The sequence below is a fragment of the Gossypium raimondii genome, chromosome 3, assembly GCF_025698545.1.
Source record: "Gossypium raimondii isolate GPD5lz chromosome 3, ASM2569854v1, whole genome shotgun sequence".
In the NCBI taxonomy this organism is placed as follows: domain Eukaryota; kingdom Viridiplantae; phylum Streptophyta; class Magnoliopsida; order Malvales; family Malvaceae; genus Gossypium; species Gossypium raimondii.
Genome location: NC_068567.1, coordinates 3,458,729 through 3,480,336, shown reverse-complemented (window position 1 = coordinate 3,480,336; position 21,608 = coordinate 3,458,729). Strand labels below are relative to the sequence as shown.

At 34.3% G+C, this 21,608-nt stretch overlaps 2 protein-coding genes, 1 long non-coding RNA gene and 1 other non-coding gene across 5 annotated transcripts; all 4 read right to left on the bottom strand.

Annotated features, from left to right (window-relative positions):
- Positions 1–123: 123 nt before the first annotated feature.
- Positions 124–2,331, bottom strand: LOC128039842 (uncharacterized). Its single transcript, XM_052628512.1, has one exon. It carries the CDS (start codon positions 2,329–2,331, stop codon positions 292–294), a length of 2,040 nt encoding a protein of 679 aa, XP_052484472.1. The 3' UTR covers positions 124–291.
- Positions 2,332–7,985: 5,654 nt separating this feature from the next.
- On the bottom strand, positions 7,986–10,409 carry LOC128039718 (uncharacterized). Its single transcript, XM_052627981.1, has one exon. It carries the CDS (start codon positions 10,256–10,258, stop codon positions 8,168–8,170), a length of 2,091 nt encoding a protein of 696 aa, XP_052483941.1. The 5' UTR covers positions 10,259–10,409; the 3' UTR covers positions 7,986–8,167.
- An 806-nt stretch (positions 10,410–11,215) lies between these two features.
- Positions 11,216–17,805, bottom strand: LOC128039724 (uncharacterized). Of its 2 annotated transcripts, XR_008194197.1 has the most exons (6): positions 17,132–17,805; positions 16,093–16,127; positions 15,006–15,394; positions 14,316–14,419; positions 13,945–14,087; positions 11,216–13,839 (listed from the first exon to the last, which is right to left on the bottom strand). It is a non-coding gene; the product is annotated as an uncharacterized LOC128039724 (long non-coding RNA). The 2 variants fall into 2 exon arrangements; XR_008194196.1 differs by lacking the exons at positions 11,216–13,839; positions 13,945–14,087; positions 14,316–14,419 and having other exon boundaries at positions 14,651–15,394; positions 17,132–17,803.
- A 404-nt stretch (positions 17,806–18,209) lies between these two features.
- Positions 18,210–20,615, bottom strand: LOC105795605 (uncharacterized). Its single transcript, XR_008194189.1, has one exon. It is a non-coding gene; the product is annotated as an uncharacterized LOC105795605 (transcript).
- Between the last annotated feature and the right edge of the window lie 993 nt (positions 20,616–21,608).

Sequence of the window (21,608 nt, the reverse complement as noted above, 5' to 3'; positions counted from 1 at the left end):
TTATTTTTAATATTTTGAGGGCAATGAAAAAAAAAAGGACATTTTGCCTAAATTGAATTTAATCTTTTCTAAGTTGTGAACAGTAAAATCTGATGTCAGAATCATGTTTCATCTAACACAACCTTCTACTCCTCAAACAACAACCATAAACATCACATAATGCAGATTACAACAACTCAGGCCATCACCCATTTTTACTAAATCTCCTACACCCTTACACACAACACCACACACCTGTGATGTTGCGGCTTCTCTGTTTCTTAAACTTGAGTGGAATATCATTCAAATGCTTCAAAAGAGTCTCCGACGGCAATTCCAGTGGACGGTAAAATTGCATTCAGATTCTTTACATTCTAAGGCCTGCCCATTGCAAGCCTCACCGCATACCTTACATGGAGGGCAATTCCAGATGTTTTTCACAACAGTGAATGGATGTTTATGCCAATAAGTTTTGAATTTGTTCCCAAGCTTCATATATGGGAGATCCCCGATAGCACAATTGAGATGAAGAGAGTTATCACAATAAGCACAGTAGTAAAACCAACGATTTGGCTCTCTTTCTTTTTCGCAGAGATCGCAGTAAAGTTGAGAAGGCCCAGAATCATCAGAATAAGTCAAAGTAAGAGCATGCCTGTCATACTTGTACCAAGCAGTGAGTGGTAGTGTTGCACAACCTACATCTAAACTGAAATCACAGCGCCTCATGCATCTATATGCAACATCCCACAAGTCTAGTCCTTTGAAACAAGCACTGCAACTCGTTCCCTCGTTGTTGTGGACAAGAAAGAGTGAATGCTCATGACTTGGGTGCTTCAAGGTGTCCGACAATAACACACATTGAATGTCAATTTCGAAGCAGCAATCTCCTTCGTAGCATCTGTAACTAAATCCTTTATACCGACGACCGCAAGCATCGCACAATGGATAATCATCCCCATCGTGTGAGTTTGAGAGAGTAAGCAAATGCTTGTGAAATGGGTGTGGCATTTCTTTGGGCAATTCAGCGCAATCTTTGTGGAGAAAGAACTTGCATTGCTCACAACTATAAAAAGGAGTTGATAAAGGTCTCGTGCACCCATCGCACTGACTATTATCATCTTTGGTCTTCCCACTAAAAGTGAGTCTTAAATTATGAGCATGATAGGAATGCTTGATCTCACTTGCTACCATTAGCTCTCCAATACCAATTTGTTCAACAACATCACTAATCAAATTCCAAGGTACATCTACCACTTCCTCAGACCTCTCATCATAGCCTTCCGGTATAATTGTTCCATCCCAAATTGCTTTATCAGTTGCACAACGTACATGAGCAATATAACGGCAACGAGAAGCAGGACAACGGTAATGGCCATAGCTTATATCAACTTCCTTGTAACAAATTTTGCACATCCAATCCTCAACTTGATTCTGTCGAAAAGAATACGAAAGAGAAATGGTGTGATGATGTCGTGTTATCATGATGTGGCGTGGCAAGGAAATGCAATTCTTGTGGACAAAAAGTACACAGGTATCACAGTGATAAGGGGAGTGATCCCCGTCAGTGCCACAAAAATCACAAACAAACCACATTTTTCTAGATACAAGCATCCACGGGTGTTCATGACTTGCAACTGTGATTGTTGGTGGTGAAAAAAGAAAATCATCAAGCGAAAAATCAAAGTTGCATAGAGAGCAGGAATAAACAAACCCCTTCCATTGGATTCTGCACAAATAGCAACTACATTTCTGGGGATGAGTAGGCGGTTGTTGCAAGAGAGTAAGAGCATGCTTACGGTCACAGGGGTGATTAATCTCAAGGGGTAGTTCAGCACATTCCTTATGAAGGTTAAAGAATGTAGGATAAGTGCAATCTGAACAGTGGTAAAATGGACCAGATATTGGTTTCTGACATCCGGAGCAATGAGACTTGACTTCGTTGTTATGATTTTGAATGAAGAACAAAGGATGGGGGTGCAAAGAATTAGGAAAATTTGCAGCAATGGATGATTGAAGCAAAGCACAATTGATGTGCAGATAGAAACTACAATCATTACAATTATAAAAAAATCCCCCTAATTTCTTAAGACAAAAATTGCAAATTCCAAACCCAGAATAAGATGATTTTGGCAGAAGAGTGAGAGGGTGTTTGGGGTGGAAGGGATGCTGAATCTTGGGGGCTAACTCTAACTCAGCACATCCCTTGTGAAGATAAAACTCACATTGATTGCAGCCATAGCTCCAGCCCACTACAGGTTTCTCACACACAAGGCAAAGAGCTGCTTTGCTTGCAACACTGTGAGCTTGGATGAAGACCAAAGGATGGTGATGGCTGAAATGTTGAATTTCCATCTCTCTTTCTTTCCAACTCTCAGATAATGTGAAATTATTTAGAAGAAGAAGAACAAAAATGAAATTGCTTCATCAAATTATTCCAGGCCTCATGGTTAGTAGATTCTTTTTGGGTGTTGGTTTTGGTCTTCATAAAGAAAGGAATATATTGATGCTTTGCCCAATTTTCAAAATTCTAAGCATAGATATAGATATAATTAAGCAAATAAAGAAAGAAAGAAGAAAGTAGGAGGAAGAAGGAAGAAGGAAGTAGGAGAGGACACTTTTCTTCGGAAAATTTCGTTGCTTGCTCTCCCCGTTTCATTCCAATGATACCAGTCCCGATGTTAACAAGTATACATACATTCAGGGAGCAAAATTAAGGGTGTGCAATAGTCTGGTCAAATTGACAAAAGTAATTCAACAGGTTGATTTTAGTTTTTTCAAGTATGTTGTAGATCCGGTAAATTTATTTTTATTTTAGAAATCCAAAATCAAATTAATTGACTTTCAATTTCAAATAGCGAATTTTGTCATATCCACGAGTAAAAAAAATTAATATTAAAACTATATTTACAAAAAAAATTATTTAGTATTTTTGCCAATATTATTTATTAATTCAATCACAGGTAGAGCAGTAAATTATTCATAATTAATTTGATTTTGTTGGTTTTATAGAGAATTTGGTTCTATTTTGATTTGTAAAAGAGTTTGTTAAATCTTTGGATTGGATTGAATTGATCGATTGCTCACTTGAAACAAAATCGAAATTTAAATATTTTAATTAAAATGATTAGCATAAAATATAAATTATTGAGTGCCAAACTTCAAAATTTTAGGTTAAAGAACTAAATTAAATTGAATTGTTAATTTTAAGAGTCTAAAATCGTGAGTTAATTTAAGTGTATTGAAGTGCATTATACTCTTATTTAAACCCTAAACTTTAAGTACCAATTTGAACATTGAAATCAAGTTCAAATATCAAAATGTATATTTATCCTAGATTAAAAATATTTTATTGACTATTTTGGATTAATATTATAACAATCGAATTGGCAATTAAACCAATCAAATCATCAATTTTTAGTGGAATCGATCTCAGTACAGCTGTGGCCAAATCCAATTAATTACAAACCTATTCATCGAGCAAAGGAGAGAGAGGGATTCAAACCTTCGATAATTCTATGTTTCGAACTATACCGATTTTCAAAACAGGAGCTATCAACCACTCAACCATCTCTTCGAAAGCAAATTTCTATTTTATTTTTATTCCACCAAATCAAACTAAGGGATAACTAATGGGGGTACCAATGTGAGAATAAAATTAGTTTAAATACTCAAATTGACAAAAAAAAAGTTTAAAAATCTATCTGAGAAAACATGTGTAATTTAGACAGCAATTTTTATATTAAGCGCAGATTGAATTGAGAGCAAAGTTTAAGTTTAGGGTAGAAGAGTTGATGGGCTAAATTGTGCCGGGCATGGGTTGGTCTTAATGGTTTTTTTTCTTCTTTTTGCCTTTAAAACAATTTTTGGTATAACTATTTTCAAATCCCTCGACTTTGATTAAAATTTTTCAAACTAATAGGGCCACATGGCAGCATACAATTGGTTGCATTCAAAGTGATGTAAGATTTTAACTCCATTAGAAGGATATATTAGATATATTGATAAAGTATAGGGGTTGAATATGTTATTATCATTCTTTTATCATTACGTTGATACCAAATTTCTTTAACAAGTTATAAAGAATTTCATATTTATATTCTTTATATTATGTTTCTCTCCGCAACCAAGATTTTTTATTTCATTTGTCGGATTATTTTTTTCTTTCTATCTTCTCGCTTAAATAAATCTATTTCCTTGCCTAAGTCAGCAAAGGAGATAGTTTAAAATAGAGGTGTTTATGGATCGGATCAGGTCACGCCTTAACAAATTTTTGGGCCCAATTGATGGTTTGGTCTTGCCCACCTGTATTTTATTTTTTATATAAAAAATTTTAAAAATATAATACACAAAATACACTTAAAACATTAAAATAAATATTTCTCAGTAAATTAAAATAAAAACCTTTATAGATAAATAAAACTAGGATATCTGCAACTTAACAAGCAAATGTCTCTAAAATAGTAGCAAATTTGACAATAAAATAAGAGTTATACAATATCCAAACAATAACAACATAATAGTGAAATGACAGCAAAACAGTGAAAAACAACAAAAAAAAGTTTTTTTTTGTTTGCAAATTCGAGCTAGGTCCAGTTCAAAAAAAAACCTTACTCAAGATTCGATTCGTTTTTTCGCCTAAACAAGCCTTAATTTTTGTCCAAACCTATTTTGGGCTTATATTTTTGTCTAAATTCTCTCACTTTTCAGGCAGGCATTCAGGCTGGGTCACCCAACTCATGAACACCTCTAGTTTTTAAAAAAGAAGCAAAGCTTTCCAGTAACTTTTTTGAACGATCACTAATTTTTACCGAAATAGTGCTTGGAAAGTCATCTGATAATTGGACTTCTAATTACCTAAGGATGTCATGTTTTTATAAGCATTATAATTTGTGGATCCCACTTTATTGGTTGTAATCACAGCACTCCACTTATACTTTCCAATTTCTAGGGGAGGGTGAGAATTAGAATAATTACGTATATAATTACACCAAAATCTAATTTTTAAAAATTATACTTTACAAGTTATAAAAATTACATCATAAGTATAAACACATATGATTATTTGAGATTGTTGTGGCAAAAAAATTATAATATAAATTCTAAAAAATGTAATATAAAAATAAACTGTGTATCTTATAAAATTATAACAAAATTATATTATTTAAATCCTAAAAAATTCTAAAGTTTAGGTATCAGAATTGATATTTTAAAAGTGAAGATACCATATTAGATATTTTGATAAAGTATAGGGATTGAATATGCCATTATCATTCTTTTTATCGTTACAATTTTGGAGGATATAAATTACACATTACTTGAATTTTGGTATCAAAATACAATAATTTGGAATTTGGTCACTCTCATTCTGGCTATGTCCCTTCAGCCAGTATTATGTTTGACTTTAACTGATAATAAAAATATAATAGAGAGGAATAATTTTGGAATAGTTAATTCAAAAATAAAATTAATCAAAATTTAAAATATTTTTGGGGATTAATAAGATTTTTAAAACTCTTGAAAAATTAATGAGAATTTTTAAAATTTTGAGAGAACTTAAATAAAATTTTCAAATTTTCTCATATTTAGTTTTGTTATTTTTAGCTTTGAGCTATTATAAGACTCATAAAAGGCTAGAACTATATGGATTTATTCATCAATTCAATAAAAATAATGTTCTCTCATTTGAGTTAAAAGCTCGTTTCTCTACTTGTAATCACAACATGCTATGTTTGGAATCTTCAGATGATCCGAATGTGGGTTCAAGAGATTGAAGTACCTTTTAGAGTTCATTTAGGTTTTTTTTTTTTTAAAGAATAAGGAAGAAAATGTTCTTTATTAATGGAAAAAGTGTTTAGTTTAATTTATTAATATTTTAAAATTAGCAGCTTAATATTAAATTATTTAAGAATTTGAAATTTTAAAATAATGATTAAAAAAAGTCAGACATTAAGTTTTAATATTTAATTTTTTAATTTTATAAAATAATTAATTTCTAATGACATGATACACGTGTATTTTCATGAATGTCACATAAACGTCAATCATTCCCATCATCAAAATTAACGACTCGTTAATTTTTTCACCTAATTCTGAATAATTTGATAAAAGAAAAATAAAAGAAATGGGGTTGTTCTTAATATTTTGAGGGCAAAGAAAAAAAAGGACTTTTGCCTAAATTGACTTTATTCTTTTCTAAGTTGTGAAAAGTGCTGATTTATCTTTGAAATGAAATTACAATAAAATCTGATGGAAAATTCAAAAATTTAGAATAAGATCTAAAATAAAGAAAAATTATTTTCTAGAATTTAGGCATAATAATATTATTTTGAATATGGATTATGGAGTACAAATGTTTACTGATTAAGTGAAATAAAATGAACCTAAATTGTAAAGCTAAAACATATGTACACTATTTTTTTTTTATGGCTGGTTGATTTAAGGTCACAAAATCTTGATTGATTTATGTCACAAAATCTTGTTGGTGGTGAAAAAATATCATCAACTGAAACCTCAAAGTTGCAAAGCGAGCAGGAATAAACAAACCCGCTCCATTGGATTTTGCACAAATAGCAACTACATTTCTCGGGATGTGCAGGTCGTTGGGGCAAAAGAGTAAGGGGATGCTTACGGTCACATGGGTGATTAATTTCTAGGGGTAGTTCAGCACATTCCTTATGAAGGTAAAGAATGTAGGATAAGAACAATCTATACAATGGCAAATCGGACCAGATAATGGTTTCTGACATCCGGATCAATCGCGCTCAACTTCCTCCTTGTAGTCTTGAATGAAGTGTAAAGGATGGTGGTGCAAAGAATTAGGAAAATTTGTAGCAATGGATGATTGAAGCAAAGCACAATTGATGTGCAGATCAAATAAACAAGAACCACAATGATAAACAAATCCCCAGAATATTCCGCCACACAAGCACGTATTCACCCTGATAAGGTGATTGTGGGAAAAATGTGAGAGGGTGTTGTAGGTGAAAGGGATGTTGAATCCGGGGGACTAACTCTAACTCAGCACATCCCTTATGAAGGTAAAACTTACATTGATTGCAGCCGTAGCTCCGGTCCTCTAAAGGATTCTCACACCCAAAGCAACGAGCTGCTTCTGGATCTACTTCTTTGCTTACAACAGTCTGATATTTGAAGAAGACCAAAGGATGTGGATGACTGAAAAGTTGAAGTTCCATGGTCTCCTCCTCTGTCCTACTCTCACATTCACTCACATCCATTACAAGAAAACACTTGATTTTGCTTCACTTTACTCCAGCCTTTGTGGTATACTTCATTAGTTCTTGCTCTTGTTCTTCATAAAGAGAAGAATCATTTTCGTCGTTGACTTGTGAGACTATATGTTAATATTTTTCCCATAATACCCCAAGCATTTCCATTCTAAGGATAAGAATCTGGAACATTCAATTTTAAGAGTGTTTAATTATGAAGGTCTTTTGATGTTGCTCCTTGTTTTGGTATAAGATTTTTGGGGTTGTAATTAAAGACTCATGCAGGCAATAGGTTTGCCGTTATTGCATTGCTGCCATGTTCGATGCTTCTTTTATGGTGTTTATTTAGTTTCTAAGGGTTGCTCACAATTCGATAACATGGGATGATATCTTCAAGTTGATATTTTCTTCGATTGGTGTCATGAGCTGTGGTGTATGCAAGTGTCATTGTGGCACTAAGCACACAGATTATTTAGGCATAATAATATTATTTTGAATATGGAGTACAAATGTTTACTGATTAGGTGAAATAAAATGAACCTACATTGTAAAGCTAAAACATATGTACACTTTTTTTATGGCTGGTTGATTTAAGGTCACAAAATCTTGATTGATTTATGTCACAAACCTCATACATTTCCACTTTTTAAAAATAATAAATAAGTAAATAAACATGTATAGATATACCAAATTCGATCTTTAAATGCTAAATTTAGGATTTTAGATAAATAAAATTGAGAAACCATTTATACATTTCATGGTCTTAACATTCACTCACAATTTTATGAATGGAGGAATGATTTTCTATTTAAATTTCCAAACTCAACATTATGTTCATTATTTTAGTATTTTAGATAAGAATCAAATAGAAAAGTGAAAGATAAAGATGTGTGGTTACGCAGAACACAACACATCTCTCATATTGTGCCTTCTCTGTTTCTTAAACTTGAGTGGAATATCATTCAAATGATTCTCTGGAGATCCCTACAGCAATACCAATGGACGGTAAAGTTGCATTCAGATTCTTTACATTCTAGGGCCTGTCCATTGCAAACCTCACCACATGCCTTACATGGAGGGCAATTCCAGATGTTTTTTACCATAGTGAATGGATGTTTATGCCTATAATGCTTCAATTTGTTCCCAAGCTTCAAATATGGGAGATCCCCGATAACACAATTGAGATGAAGAGAGTTATCACAATCAGCACAGTAGTAAAACCAATCCTTTGGCTCTCTTTCTTTTTCACAGAGATCGCAGTAAAGTTGAGAAGGCTCAGAATCATCAGAAAAAGTCAAAGTAAGAGCATGCCTGTCATACTTGTACCAAGCAGTGAGTGGTAGTGTTGCACAACCTACATGTAACCTGAAATCACAGCGCTTCATGCATATATATGCAACTTCCCCCAGGTATAGTCTTTTGAAACAAGCACTGCAACTTGTTCCGTCGTTGTTGTGGACAAGAAAGAGTGAATGCTCATGACTTGGGTGCTTCAAGGTGTCCGACAATAACATACATTGAATGTCAATTTTGAACCTGCAATCTCTTTTGTAGCATTCGTAGCTAAATCCTTGATATAGACGATCACAAGCATCGCACCGTGAATAACCACCCCCACCGTGTGAGTTCACGAGAGTAAGCAAATGCTTGTGAAAGGGGTGTGGCATTTCTTTAGGCAATTCAGCGCAATCTTTGTGGAGAAAGAACTTGCATTGCTCACAACTATAAAACGGAGTTGATATAGGTCTCGTGCACCCATCGCACTGACTATCATCATCTTTGGTCTTCCCACTAAAAGTGAGTCTTAAATTATGATCATGATAGGAATGCTTGATCTCACTTGCTACCATTAGCTCTCCAATACGAATTTGTTCAACAACATCAGTAAGCAAATTCGAAGGACCATGCCTCTCATCATAGCCGTCCTTGATAATTGTTCCATCCCAAATTGATTTATTGGTTGCACAATGTGCATGAGCAATATAATCACAACCGGAAGCAGAACAACAATACCTACCATAACTTGTATCAACTTCCGTGTAACAAATTCTGCACATACAATCTTCAACTTGATTTTGTTGAAAAGAATATGAAAAACAAATCACGTGACAATGTCGTGTTATCCTGATGTTGCATGGCAATGAAATGCAATTCTTGTGGACAAAAAGTACACAGGTACCACAGAAATAGGGGGAGTGATCCCCGTCAGTGCCACAAAAATCACAAACAAACCACATTTTTCTAGATACAAGCATCCACGGATGTTCATGACTTGCAACTGTGATTGTTGGTGGTGAAAAAAGAAAATCATCAAGTGAAAGATCAAAGTTGCATAGAGAGCAGGAATAAACAAACCCCTTCCATTGGATTCTGCACAAATAGCAACTACATTTCTGGGGATGAGTTGGCGGTTGTGGCAAGAGAGTAAGAGGATGCTTACGATCACAGGGGTGATTAATCTCAAAGGGTAGTTCAGCACATTCCTTATGAAGGTTAAAGAATGTAGGATAAGTGCAATCTGAACAGTGGTAAAATGGACCAGATATTGGTTTTTGACACCCGGGGCAATCAGGCTCAACTTCCTTGTTATAGTTTTGAATGAAATGTAAAGAATGGGGGTGCAAAGAATTAGGAAAATTTGCAGCAATGGATGATTGAAGCAAAGCACAATTGATGTGCAGATCGAAATTACAATCATTACAATAATAAACAAATCCCCCATAATTCTTACCACACAAATCGCAAAATCCTGACCTAGACTGAGGTGAATTTGGCAAAAGAGTGAGAGGGTGTTTGGGGTGGAAGGGATTCTGAATCTTGGGGGCTAACTCTAACTCAGCACATCCCTTATGAAGATAAAACTCACATTGATTGCAGCCATAGCTCCAGCCCTCTACAGGTTTCTCACACCCAAGGCAACGAACTGCTTCTGGGTCTACTTCTTCGCGTGCAACAGTCTGATATTTAAAGGAGACCAAAGGATGTGGATGACTGAAATGTTGAAGTTCCATGGTCTCCCCCTCTGTCCTACTCTCACACTCACTCACATCCATTACAAGAAAACCCTTGAGTTTGCTTCACTTTACTCCACCCTTTGTGGTATACTTTCTTAGGTCTTTGCTTTTGTCGTTAAAGAGAAGAATCAATTTCGTCGTTGACTTGTGCGACTATTTGTCAATATTTCTTTTCCCATAATACCCCAGCATTTCCATTCCAAGGATAAGAATTAGAGGTGCTCATGGGCCGGGCGGCCCGGCCCGGCCCGACGGCCCGCCCAAAATATGGGAGGGTTTGGGTAAAAATATAGGCTCGAAATATGGGCTTGGGCAAAAAAACGAGACCCGATTAAAAAATAGGCCGGGCCTCGGGCACCACTTTTTGGCAGACACTTTACCTACCAAATATAATAAATATTTTTTTTTAAAAATACTTTTAAAATATATTTTTTAATTTTTTTAATTTTAAAATTTTTTTTAATTTTTTTAAAATACTTTTTTAAATTTTTTAATTTTAAAATATTTTTAAAATAAAATTTTTTATTTTTGTTTTAATTTTTAAATTAAATTTTTGGTATTTATTTAAAAAACGGGCCGGGCCGGGCCCGGGCCTTATGAATTTTTCTTGGGCAGGGCTTGGGCAAAATTCTAGGCCCATATTTCGGGCCGGGCCGGGCCCGGGTCCTAGAAATTTTTTTGGGCCCGGCCCATGAGCACCTCTAATAAGAATATGGAACATTCAATTTTCCCATAAATTTGTTAGAGTTTGAAAAAGATAATAATATTTTTTTCTTATAATTGAGTTTTGTTTAAATTAATTAAGATTTTGAAATATATTTACTTTAATCAATCTTTATTAAAATGCTTCAATTTACTTTATAGTTTATATTTCTTATAATTAATTTTAATTTTATATTTTTAGTGTATATTTAATATATTCAGGCAAATCAATATTTAGAGCATCAACAATTACATGAAAATATTTATAAGGAATTTACCTTGAATTAATTTTTTCAAAATAATCAACATGTGAAATATTATTATCGTGACATAATGATTTAAAAGCTATGCCACGCAGTTGTAACCTATATATATGATTTGAAATAATGTGAAAAGAATTGAGAGCAAAGCATCAACAAAAAGAAATTGGGCAACAAAATCGAATTCCCTAACGGTTGAGCATGTATATGACAAGATTGTCCGTACAAATAGAAAGAACATTAGAAAGAATGTAACTGATTAGTAGAGAACTCTTGAACTAAAGAATGTGACGAAACACAAGTCGTCTTTAAAAACTATCATCGAAACGAAATCCAAGCGAACTCAAAAGGCTGAGGGGGCTGAGGTTCATCATCGACGGCCATAACTGATGAGGAACACTGTTGAATGCTGCTGATCCAGCTTTCCTTTCTTGAGGGATTTTAACAAGCTTATTATGGAATCATGTTCAGTGTCCTCTTGATCGATGTTGGATAAGGGTTGGTGGGTTAATGATGTTTTCAATTGTCTTCTCTTCAACTAGGAGGTTTTTTTTCAACTCGAGTAAGATATGATTTTGACTGGTGGTGTTTAGGGGTGATAAGAACATGTTTTAACCTAAGGATCAGTAAAGAGGGTGTGTAGGCAACTTTTCAAGAGTGTTTAATTATGAAGGTTTTGATGTTGCTCCTTGTTTTGGTATATGATATTTGGGGTTGTAATTAAAGACTCACGGAGGCAATAGGTTTGCTGTTACTGCATTGCTGCCAATTTGTTGGATGCTTCTTTTATGGTGTTTATTTAGTTTCTAAGAGATGCTCACAAATTGATAACATGAGATGATGTCTTGAAGTTGATCTCTTTTTCGATTTGTGTCATGAGCTGTGGTGTACGCAAGTGTCATTGTGGTTATCTTTTTTAGGTGTTTTGATGCTTCCCTATGGATGTTGTGGTTTTCGTATCAGTTTTAATTTTATTGCAAGGAATGTTTTTCTTCGGTATGCGGAAGGTTTGGTTCGGTGTTGTCTTGGTTGGTTGTAAAACTCAGACGGTAAGGAGACAATTCGAGGAGTCTGCAATGTTGACCAGACACAGCAGTTTGATATTCATAAATTCATAGCCCAACCACTGACCCAAAGCTACAATACAGTTACAAAAAGAGAGGGGAAAAGGTGTGATTAAATGCTAAAGTTACATATTTTATGTAATCAAATTGGTTAATTTATGAGAATGCACCACTAATTTTGCCATATCTATTGAATTTTGTGCAGGAATGCAATTTGGGGCTGAATAGAAGAAAAAGGAAACAAATTGGGCTAGATTGAAGAAAGAAGCAAAGAAGGAGGGCCAAAGCAGAATTTTTTCAAGAATAATTAGCTGAAATTGTTGACTTAGTGGGAGATTATTTTGGGATATTTTTTATATTATGGAATATTTTCCTTAATTTTCTATGACTAGTTGGCTCATAATTTAGTAAAGCCACTAGTATAAATAGAGGCTACATTGTTCATCGATCAATCAATTCATAAATCAAGCTTTCAATTAAGTCTTTCATTAAGTGTTTTTTCTTTCTTCAAGTATTTTTCATCTAGTTCTTTTATCAAGTTTTAAATTACCAAGTTTTTTATCAAGTTTTGCAGCAAGTTCTTTTTAAAGTTTTTCATCAAGTCTTTTCCTAAAATTTTCCATCAAGTTTTTAATCATTTCGTTTTTAAATTAAGCTTTTATCTCTTGCAATTCAATCTTTTCTTTCCTTTTTTTGTCAGCAATTAATATCCAACCTTGCGTCACCTTCACCACTCACTTTCATTTTTTTTTGTTTTTTTTTCATTTATTCAATCTTATTTAATTATTCCAATACCAACATGCCCCAAACCTTAGCCAACTAAACCCATTTTCAGCTTTAGGCCGAAATTAGCCTCTTCAAAACCCGTGAGTTACGAACCCGAGCCATTTAACTCCTAAAATTTCAGTACTTATTACTTCTCCGGATTAAGAGTATGATTTTGTCAGCTCACAAAGTCAGATCAACACTAAGTAAAAAAAGACATCGTTTGATTTAGTGTGATTGGACGTACAGTTAGAATTCCGAAACGAACGTTTCTAATCGGTTTTCTGTGAACACATTGGCGTGCCAAGTGGAGATTGCTATTTGGTTCCGTCAAGGGAAGTAGTAACCGGATTTAAATGTCCCACGCGGTTGAGGGCATTGGTTCGAGCTCGGCTCTTCTAGAACGCAAAGCTGCCGGAGTTCTAAATCACGAACGTTTCGTGGTTGTTCGATCGGTAAGGGTTAGTTATTGGACGTTCCATAACTAATTTACACAAGGAAGAGTTGGTGTCCGAGGCGTCCTTGGTAGCTATAACTAGCTTATTGGAAAAGAGGAGTTCATCTAATTTCGAGGATCGGTTCAAAGATGAAGAAAATTCGTGACTAAAGCTAAGCTTATTCTAATTAAATTTTCTTCATATTTATTTAACTGTTTTTATTATTCTGTTTTAAACTTTTACTTTTTACGTTATTTTTCTGTTTATTTCAGTTCTTCAAATTTTATCCCCCCGAATTTCTTGGGCACGACAGCTGTCCCGACATAAATCTGGTCAAGAGAGCAACAATTTACAGTAAACCAGTCTCTGAGGGATCGACCCTACTCCCTATACTGCATAATTTGCAAATTAAGGCGTAGGTTTATATTGTTAGATTCGACACCCATCAAGGTGCAACAAACATCAATCAAAAACAGCCGAGTAAAAATAGAACCTACCTGCTCTGGCTCTGAGTAAAGGACAACCAAGTCCTAGAACTGTCAAACCAATGAAATAACTCTTTTGATGTCTTCATAAACTTATTCATCAGTAGCTCCTAAAGCTCCAAACCAAGTCCTAAGCATTCAGCATGTTCGATAACCTACATAAAAGCATTCAATGTTAAATTTCATATTTACTCCAGGGTAATGCTATTTTCTCCACCAATTTGTGTCCTTTCTGAAACCTCAAAACCCTAATTTAAAAAAATCGAAAAAATAATAAAAACATTGAGCATGACTAACTATCCACAGAAGCAAGCAAGAAAACCAAATTCTAAATTCCGCGAAAGAAACCAACTACTGCAAAACTTGAGAGCATTAGGAATAACCATTCTCTTAGTCTTATCATATGGTGCAGGAATCCCCTCATAAGCCTTCAATTTCAAACCAACAAAAGCTGCCACTCCGTGCTTAGTCTTTGCGAGGAATCATCCTGCAATCAAAACAAATATCAATTACCATCAGGAAAGTCAAAATGAAGCCCAGTTATATACTTCACTTCATATATGCTAAAGCCAAACGCATTGCCTTTGCACCATAAGATTCATAGACCTTGTCAGCTATTAGTTTTCTCTCAATCCGACCTCAAGCACACTCATTCTACTCTCTTTCACTTCGTCCCTACATTTTACCAATAACCAATTATAACAAACATACGGATCTCTAACAAGAAAAATCAATAGCAACCTCTCATTATTAATTTTGATATCAAACATAACTAAACACACAGATTCCTTTGGTTCTTTTGCAATATATATTCCAATATCCAAACCATAAAACTTCAAATAAATAGAAAAAATCTCTCAAAAAGTTTATAATAAAGGCTTCCTAAATTATCAAGCATCAAAAACCTAGAAATTTCCATCCTTTTCTTTCACAGACCAAATAAAGAACTATGAAAACACACTAAAAGGGAAAAATAACTCTGGAAAAGAAAAGCACGCCCACGAATGGTACGCCAGAGGATGTTAGAGGAGCAGGAAACTGGATGAAACCATGAGAAGGCTCAGTGTTCATACGCTTCCTAAGAAACCTCATGAGATTCATCTTCTGGCTAACCAATCCACCCCACATGCATATCTCTTCACATCTCACCACCACTACTTTTTGGCCATTCAACAACTCCTTGGCCAATATGGAAGCCAACCTTCCTAGCATGCGATGCCTTGCATCCACCGCTACCCTTTTGGAGCACATGCCTCACCCTGAAACCATCTCTTCTTCTTCCTCTTTGCTTGGTAGCTTAGCTTAGGCCTCTTTTCAATGGAATTGGCATGGCTGACCTCGTTTTAGGAATAGTTATTCATATGTTGGCGCCTATAGAAGAGGCGGTGGGATTTAAGTTTACCAGAGCTGATAGCTTCCCACGCCTGCTTGCTTCCCTGATTCACACTAGAGTTGTTGATTCCTTGCAAATAAAAAGAGAATTTTATAAGATATCTCAACATAATCACTGTAAAAAAAAAGTATTCTTGATCGTTTATGAACTAAAAATTGAGAAATAATGCAAAAAGGATTCTGATTGTTGGTGACAGAAAATTAAGTTTCTTTCAACATAATCACTAGAATTGTTATTTTCTGTCAATAATTTGTGAATAAAAATGAGAGAGCATTCAATGGTTATTGGAAAAGTAAGGGAAATATACATTTTGGTACTTGAACTTAGCTTCAGAGTTCAAATTGATACCTAAGGTTTTTTTTTTCCAATTAGGTACTTGAACGTGACTTCAAAGTTCCATTTGGTATTTTGGTCCAATTAAGTACCTAAATTTTGCTTCTTGATTTAAATTAATACCCGAATTTAATTTTTTTTATCTAAATTAATACTTAGTTATTTGAAAGTACCAATTTGAACTAAAAAACCATGTTGTAGAAGTTTGTCATTTGTGATTAAAATTTAAGTCATTAAATGTGTTTAAAAATTAATTTGAATCATATCATATTAAATTAAATTAAATTAAATTAATTATAAATAAATCTATTTATAGGTTGAAGGCTTAATATTAAAAATTGTCCTTTAAAATATACTCATTTACTTAAATACGTATCTAAACACTTTTTTGATCAATTTGAGTATCTAAACTATGTTTTTTCTTACATTTGTACCTGGTTTGTTCTTCGTTAGTCAGCAGTTAATCAACCTTGGTCAATGATGATGTGGGTCAACCACCAATAGACATGTGGCAAAATAAAAAAAATTAGAAAATTTATTTATCTGTAAAAGACACAAACCAATTGGTACATTAAATATGCTTAATTTGGTTATTTGCACTTTAGAGTTTCAGAGTACAAACAAAATTCTGAATTGGAAGAAGGCCATAAATAAAATTAAGAGTCCACTAAACCAAACAAACAAATACAGAACCTTCACCTGCAAACTTATAATCCTACTATAAGAAAGCAAATCCAATACATGAAAAGGAAAACACCAATTTAAGGCTCAAAATCTATTTTTTTGAGGGTCATTTTCCCAAACATGTGGTGGATGGATTTAAATGGAATTGTGAGACAAAGAATCAATGTTGAAGAAAGAAAGCAGGAAATTTTTTTTTATTGAAAATATAATTGAAGGGTTAGCAGAGGGAAAGGGTTGGGTGAGGATGGTAGGGGACTGTGGGAGAGTAACAGGGTGTGAAAATATTTCTTAATATTATTTTTAATTATGAGATGATTTACTTATGTGGCTTTTTTTTATACAAAGAATGAGATGGTTTACTTATGTGACTTTTTTTTTCACGTGCTTATTAGTTATTGGGCCACATCATCATTGAGCATCGAACAATGTTGACTAATGGTTGACTAAGGGAGAACTAACAGCGTACCAATGCGGGAAAAAATTACTTTAAGTACTCAATTTGACAAAAAAATGGTTTAGATACCTATCTGAGAAAATGAATATAATTTAGGGGGCAATTTTTATATTAAGCCTAGATTGAACTGGGTAGTGTGAGGGCAAAGTTTAAGTTTAGGGTACAAATAGGGGGAGTGATCTCCGTCAGTGCCACAAAAATCACAAACAAACGACATTTTTCTACATACAAGCATCTACGCGTGTTCATGACTTGTAACTGTGATTGTTGGTGGTGAAAAAAGAAAATCATCAAGTGAAAGATCAAAGTTGCATAGAGAGCAGGAATAAACAAACCTCTTCCATTGGATTCTGCACAAAGAGCAACTACATTTCTTGGGATGAGTAGGCGGTTGTGACAAGAGAGTAAGAGGATGCTTACGGTCACAGGGGTGATTAATCTCAAGGGGTAGTTCAGCACACTCCTTATGAAGGTTAAACAATTTATGATAAGTGCAATCTGAACAGTGGTAAAATGGACCAGATATTGGTTTCCGACACCGCGGGCAATCAGGCTCGACTTCCTTGCTATGATTTTGAATGAAGTGTAAAGGATGGGGGTGCAAAGAATTAGGAAAATTTGCAGCAATGGATGATTGAAGCAAAGCACAAGTGATGTGCAGATCGAACTCACAATCAAAACAATTATAAACAAATCCCTCAAAATTCTTACCACACAAACTGCACGCGGTTATGCCCCCAGAATAAGGTGATTTTGGCAGAAGAGTGAGAGGGTGGAAGGGGTGGAAGGGATGCTGAATCTTGGGGGCTAACTCTAACTCAGCACATCCCTTGTGAAGAAAAAACCGACATTGATTGCAGGCATAGCTCCAGCCCTCTACAGGTTTCTCTTTCTTTCCAAAATAAAAGAAAGGGGGTTTTTCTTAATATTTTGAGGGCAAAGAAAAAAAAAAGGATTTTTTTTGCCTAAATTGACTCTATTCTTTTCTAAGTTGTGAAAAGTGTTGATTTATCTTTCAAATGAAATTACAATAAAATCTGGTGGAAAATTCAAAAAATTTAGGATAAGATCTAAAATAAAGAGAAAATTATTTTCTAGAATTTAGGCATAATAATATTATTTTGAATATGGAGTACAAATGTTTATTGATTAAGTAATATAAAGTTAACCTAAATTATAAAGCTAAAACATGCGTCCACTTTTTTTTATGGCTGGTTGATTTAATGTCACAAAATCTTGATTAATTTATGTCACAAGCCTCATCATTTTCACTTTTTAAAAATAATAAGATATGCCAAATTCGATCTTCAGACGCTAAATTTAAAATTTTAGATAAATAAAATTGAGAAACCATTTATACATTTCATGGTCTTAACATTCACTCACAATTTTTATGAATGGGGAATAGAAAGATAATAAAAATATTTTCTTCTCATCACTAATTTTAGAAAAAAGTTGAAAGGATAAGAATCAAAAAGAAAGGTGAAAGATACAGATGTGTGGTTACAAATCATTGTTTCATCTAACACAACCTTCTTCTGCTCAAACAACTATCATAAACATAACATAATGCAGAATACAACAACTAAGGCCATCACCCATTTTTACCAAATCTGCTATACCCTTCCACACAACACAACACACCTCTCATATTGTGCCTTCTCTGTTTCTTAAACTTGAGTGGAATATCATTCAGATGATTCCTGGAGATACCAATGGCAATCCCAATGGACGGTAAAGTTGCATTCAGATTCTTTACATTCTAGGGCCTGTCCATTGCAAACCTCACCACATACCATACATGGGGGGCAATTCCAGATGTTTTTCACAATAGTGAATGGATGTTCATGCCTATAAAATTTCAATTTGTTCCCAAGCTTCACATATGGGAGATCCCCAATAGCACAATTGAGATGAAGAGAGTTATCACAATCAGCACAATAATAAAACCAACGATTTGGCTCTCTTTCTTTCTCGCAGAGATCGCAGTAAAGTTGAGAAGGCTCAGAATCATCAGAATAAGTCAAAGTAAGAGCATGCCTGTCATACTTGTACCAAGCAGTGAGTGGTAGTGTTGCACAACCTACATCTAAACTGAAATCACAGCGCTTCATGCATCTGTATGCAACATCCCTTGAGTGTAGTTTCCTAAAACAAGCACTGCAACTCCTTCCCCGTTGTTGTGGACAAGAAAGAGTGAATGCTCATGACTCAAGGTGTTCGACAATAACATACATTGAATGTCAATTTCGAAGTAGCAATCTCCTTTGTAGCATCTGTACCTAAATCCCTGATACATACGACAGCAAGCACCGCACACTGAATAACCAAACCAATCATGTAAGTTTGAGAGAGTAAGCACATGCTTGTGAAATGGGTGTGGCATTTCTTTAGGCAATTCAGCGCAATCTTGGTGGAGAAAAAACTTGCATTGTTCACAACTATAAAAAGGATTTGATATAGGCCTCATGCACCCATCACACTGGCTATCATCTTTGATCTCACCACTAAAAGTGAGTCTTAAATTATGATGATGGTAGGAATGTTTGATCTTACTTGCTACCAAAATTTCTTCAATACTTATTTGTTCAATAACATCAGTGATCAAATTCGAAGGTCCATGCCTCTCATCATAGCCTTCCTTGATAATTGTTCCATCCCAAATTGATTTATTGGTTGCACAATGTGCATGAGCAATATAATCACAACCAGAAGCAGAACAACAATACCAACCATAACTTGTATCAACTTCCGTGTAACAAATTCTGCACATACAATCTTCAACTTGATTTTGTTGAAAAGAATATGAAAAACAAATCACGTGACAATGTCGTGTTATCCTGATGTTGCGTGGCAATGAAATGCAATTCTTGTGGACAGCAAGGTTACATGTAGCACAAAGATAGGGAGAGTGATCTCCGACAATGCCACAAAAATCACAAATAAATGACATTTTTTTGGATATAAGCATCCACGGGTGTTCATGGCTTGCATTGGTGATTGTTGGTGGTGAAACAATATAATCAACTGAAAGCTCAAAGTTGCAAAGCGAGCAGGAATAAACAAACCCGCTCCATTGGATTTTGCACAAATAGCAACTACATTTCTCGGGATGTGCAGGTCGTTGAGGCAAAAGAGTAAGGGGATGCTTACGGTCACAGGGGTGATTAATTTCTAGGGGTAGTTCAACGCATTCCTTATGAAGAGTAAAGAATGTAGGATAAGAACAATCTAAACAATGGTAAATCGGACCAGATAATGGTTTCTGACATCCGGAGCAATCGCGCTCAACTTCCTCGTTATGGTTTTGAATGAAGTGTAAAGGATGGTGGTGCAAAGAATTAGGAAAATTTGCAGCAATGGATGATTGAAGCAAAGCACAATTGATGTGCAGATCGAAAATACAATCATTACAATTATAAACAAATCCCTCAAAATTCTTACCACACAAATCGCACACGGTTATGCCCCCAGGATAAGGTGATTTTGGCAGAAGAGTGAGAGGATGTTTGGGGTGGAATGGATGCTGAATCTTGGGGGCTAACTCTAACTCAGCACATCCCTTATGAAGATAAAACTCGCATTGATTGCAGCCATAGCTCCAGCCCTCTACAGGTTTCTCACACCCAAGGCAAAGAGCTGCTTCTGTGTCTACTTCTTCGCGTGCAACAGTCTGATATTTGAAGGAGACCAAAGGATGTGGATGACTGAAATGTTGAAGTTCCATGGTCTCCCCTTCTGTCCTACTCTCACACTCACTCGCATCCATTACAAGAAAACCCTTGAGTTAGCTTCACTTTACGCCACCCTTTGTGGTATACTTTCTTAGGTCTTGCTTTTGTCCTTAAAAGAGAAGAATCATTTTCGTCGTTGACTTGTGAGAATATTTGTCAATATTTCTTTTCCCATAATACCCCAGCATTTCCATTCTAAGGATAATAATATGGAACATTCAATTTTCCCATAAATTTGTTAGAGTTTGAAAAAGATAATAATTTGTTTTTAATAATTGAGTTTTGTTTAAATTAATTAAGAATTTGAAATATATTTACTTTAATCAATCTTTATTAAAATGCGTCTTTAATAATATGTTTTAAGTTTTAAATATATATTTTAAGTTCAAATTTTTACTAAATATTTGCTTCAATTTGCTTTATAGTTTATATTTCTTATAATTAATTTTAATATTATATTTTAATTGTATATTTAATATATTCATGCATATCAACATTTAGAGCATCAACAATTACATGACAATTATATTTCTTGGGTGTTGGTTTTGGTCTTCATAAAGAAAGGAATATATTGATGCTTTGCCCAATTTTCAAAATTCTAAGCATAGATATAGATATAATTAAGCAAATAAAGAAAGCAAGAAGAAAGAAACATCAGAAGAAAGTATGAGGAAGAAGGATGTAGGAGAGGACACTTTTCTTCGGAAAATTTTGTTGCTTGCTCTCCACGTTTCATTCCAATGATGCCAGTCCCGATGTTAACAAGTATACATACGTTCGGGGAGCAAAACTAAGGGTGTGCAATAGTCGGGTCAAATTAACTAAAGCAATTCAACGGGTTAATTTTAGTTTTGTCGAGTATGTTGTAAGTCTGGTAAATTTATTTTCATTTTGGAAATCCAAAATTAAATTAACCAACTTTCAATTTCAAATAGCGAATTTTGTGATATCCACGAGTGAAAGAAAAAATTAATATTAAAATTATATTTATAAAAAAAATTAGTATTTTTTGCCAATATTATTTAGTAATTCAATCATAGGTAGAGCGGTAGATTATTCATAATTAATTTGATTTTTT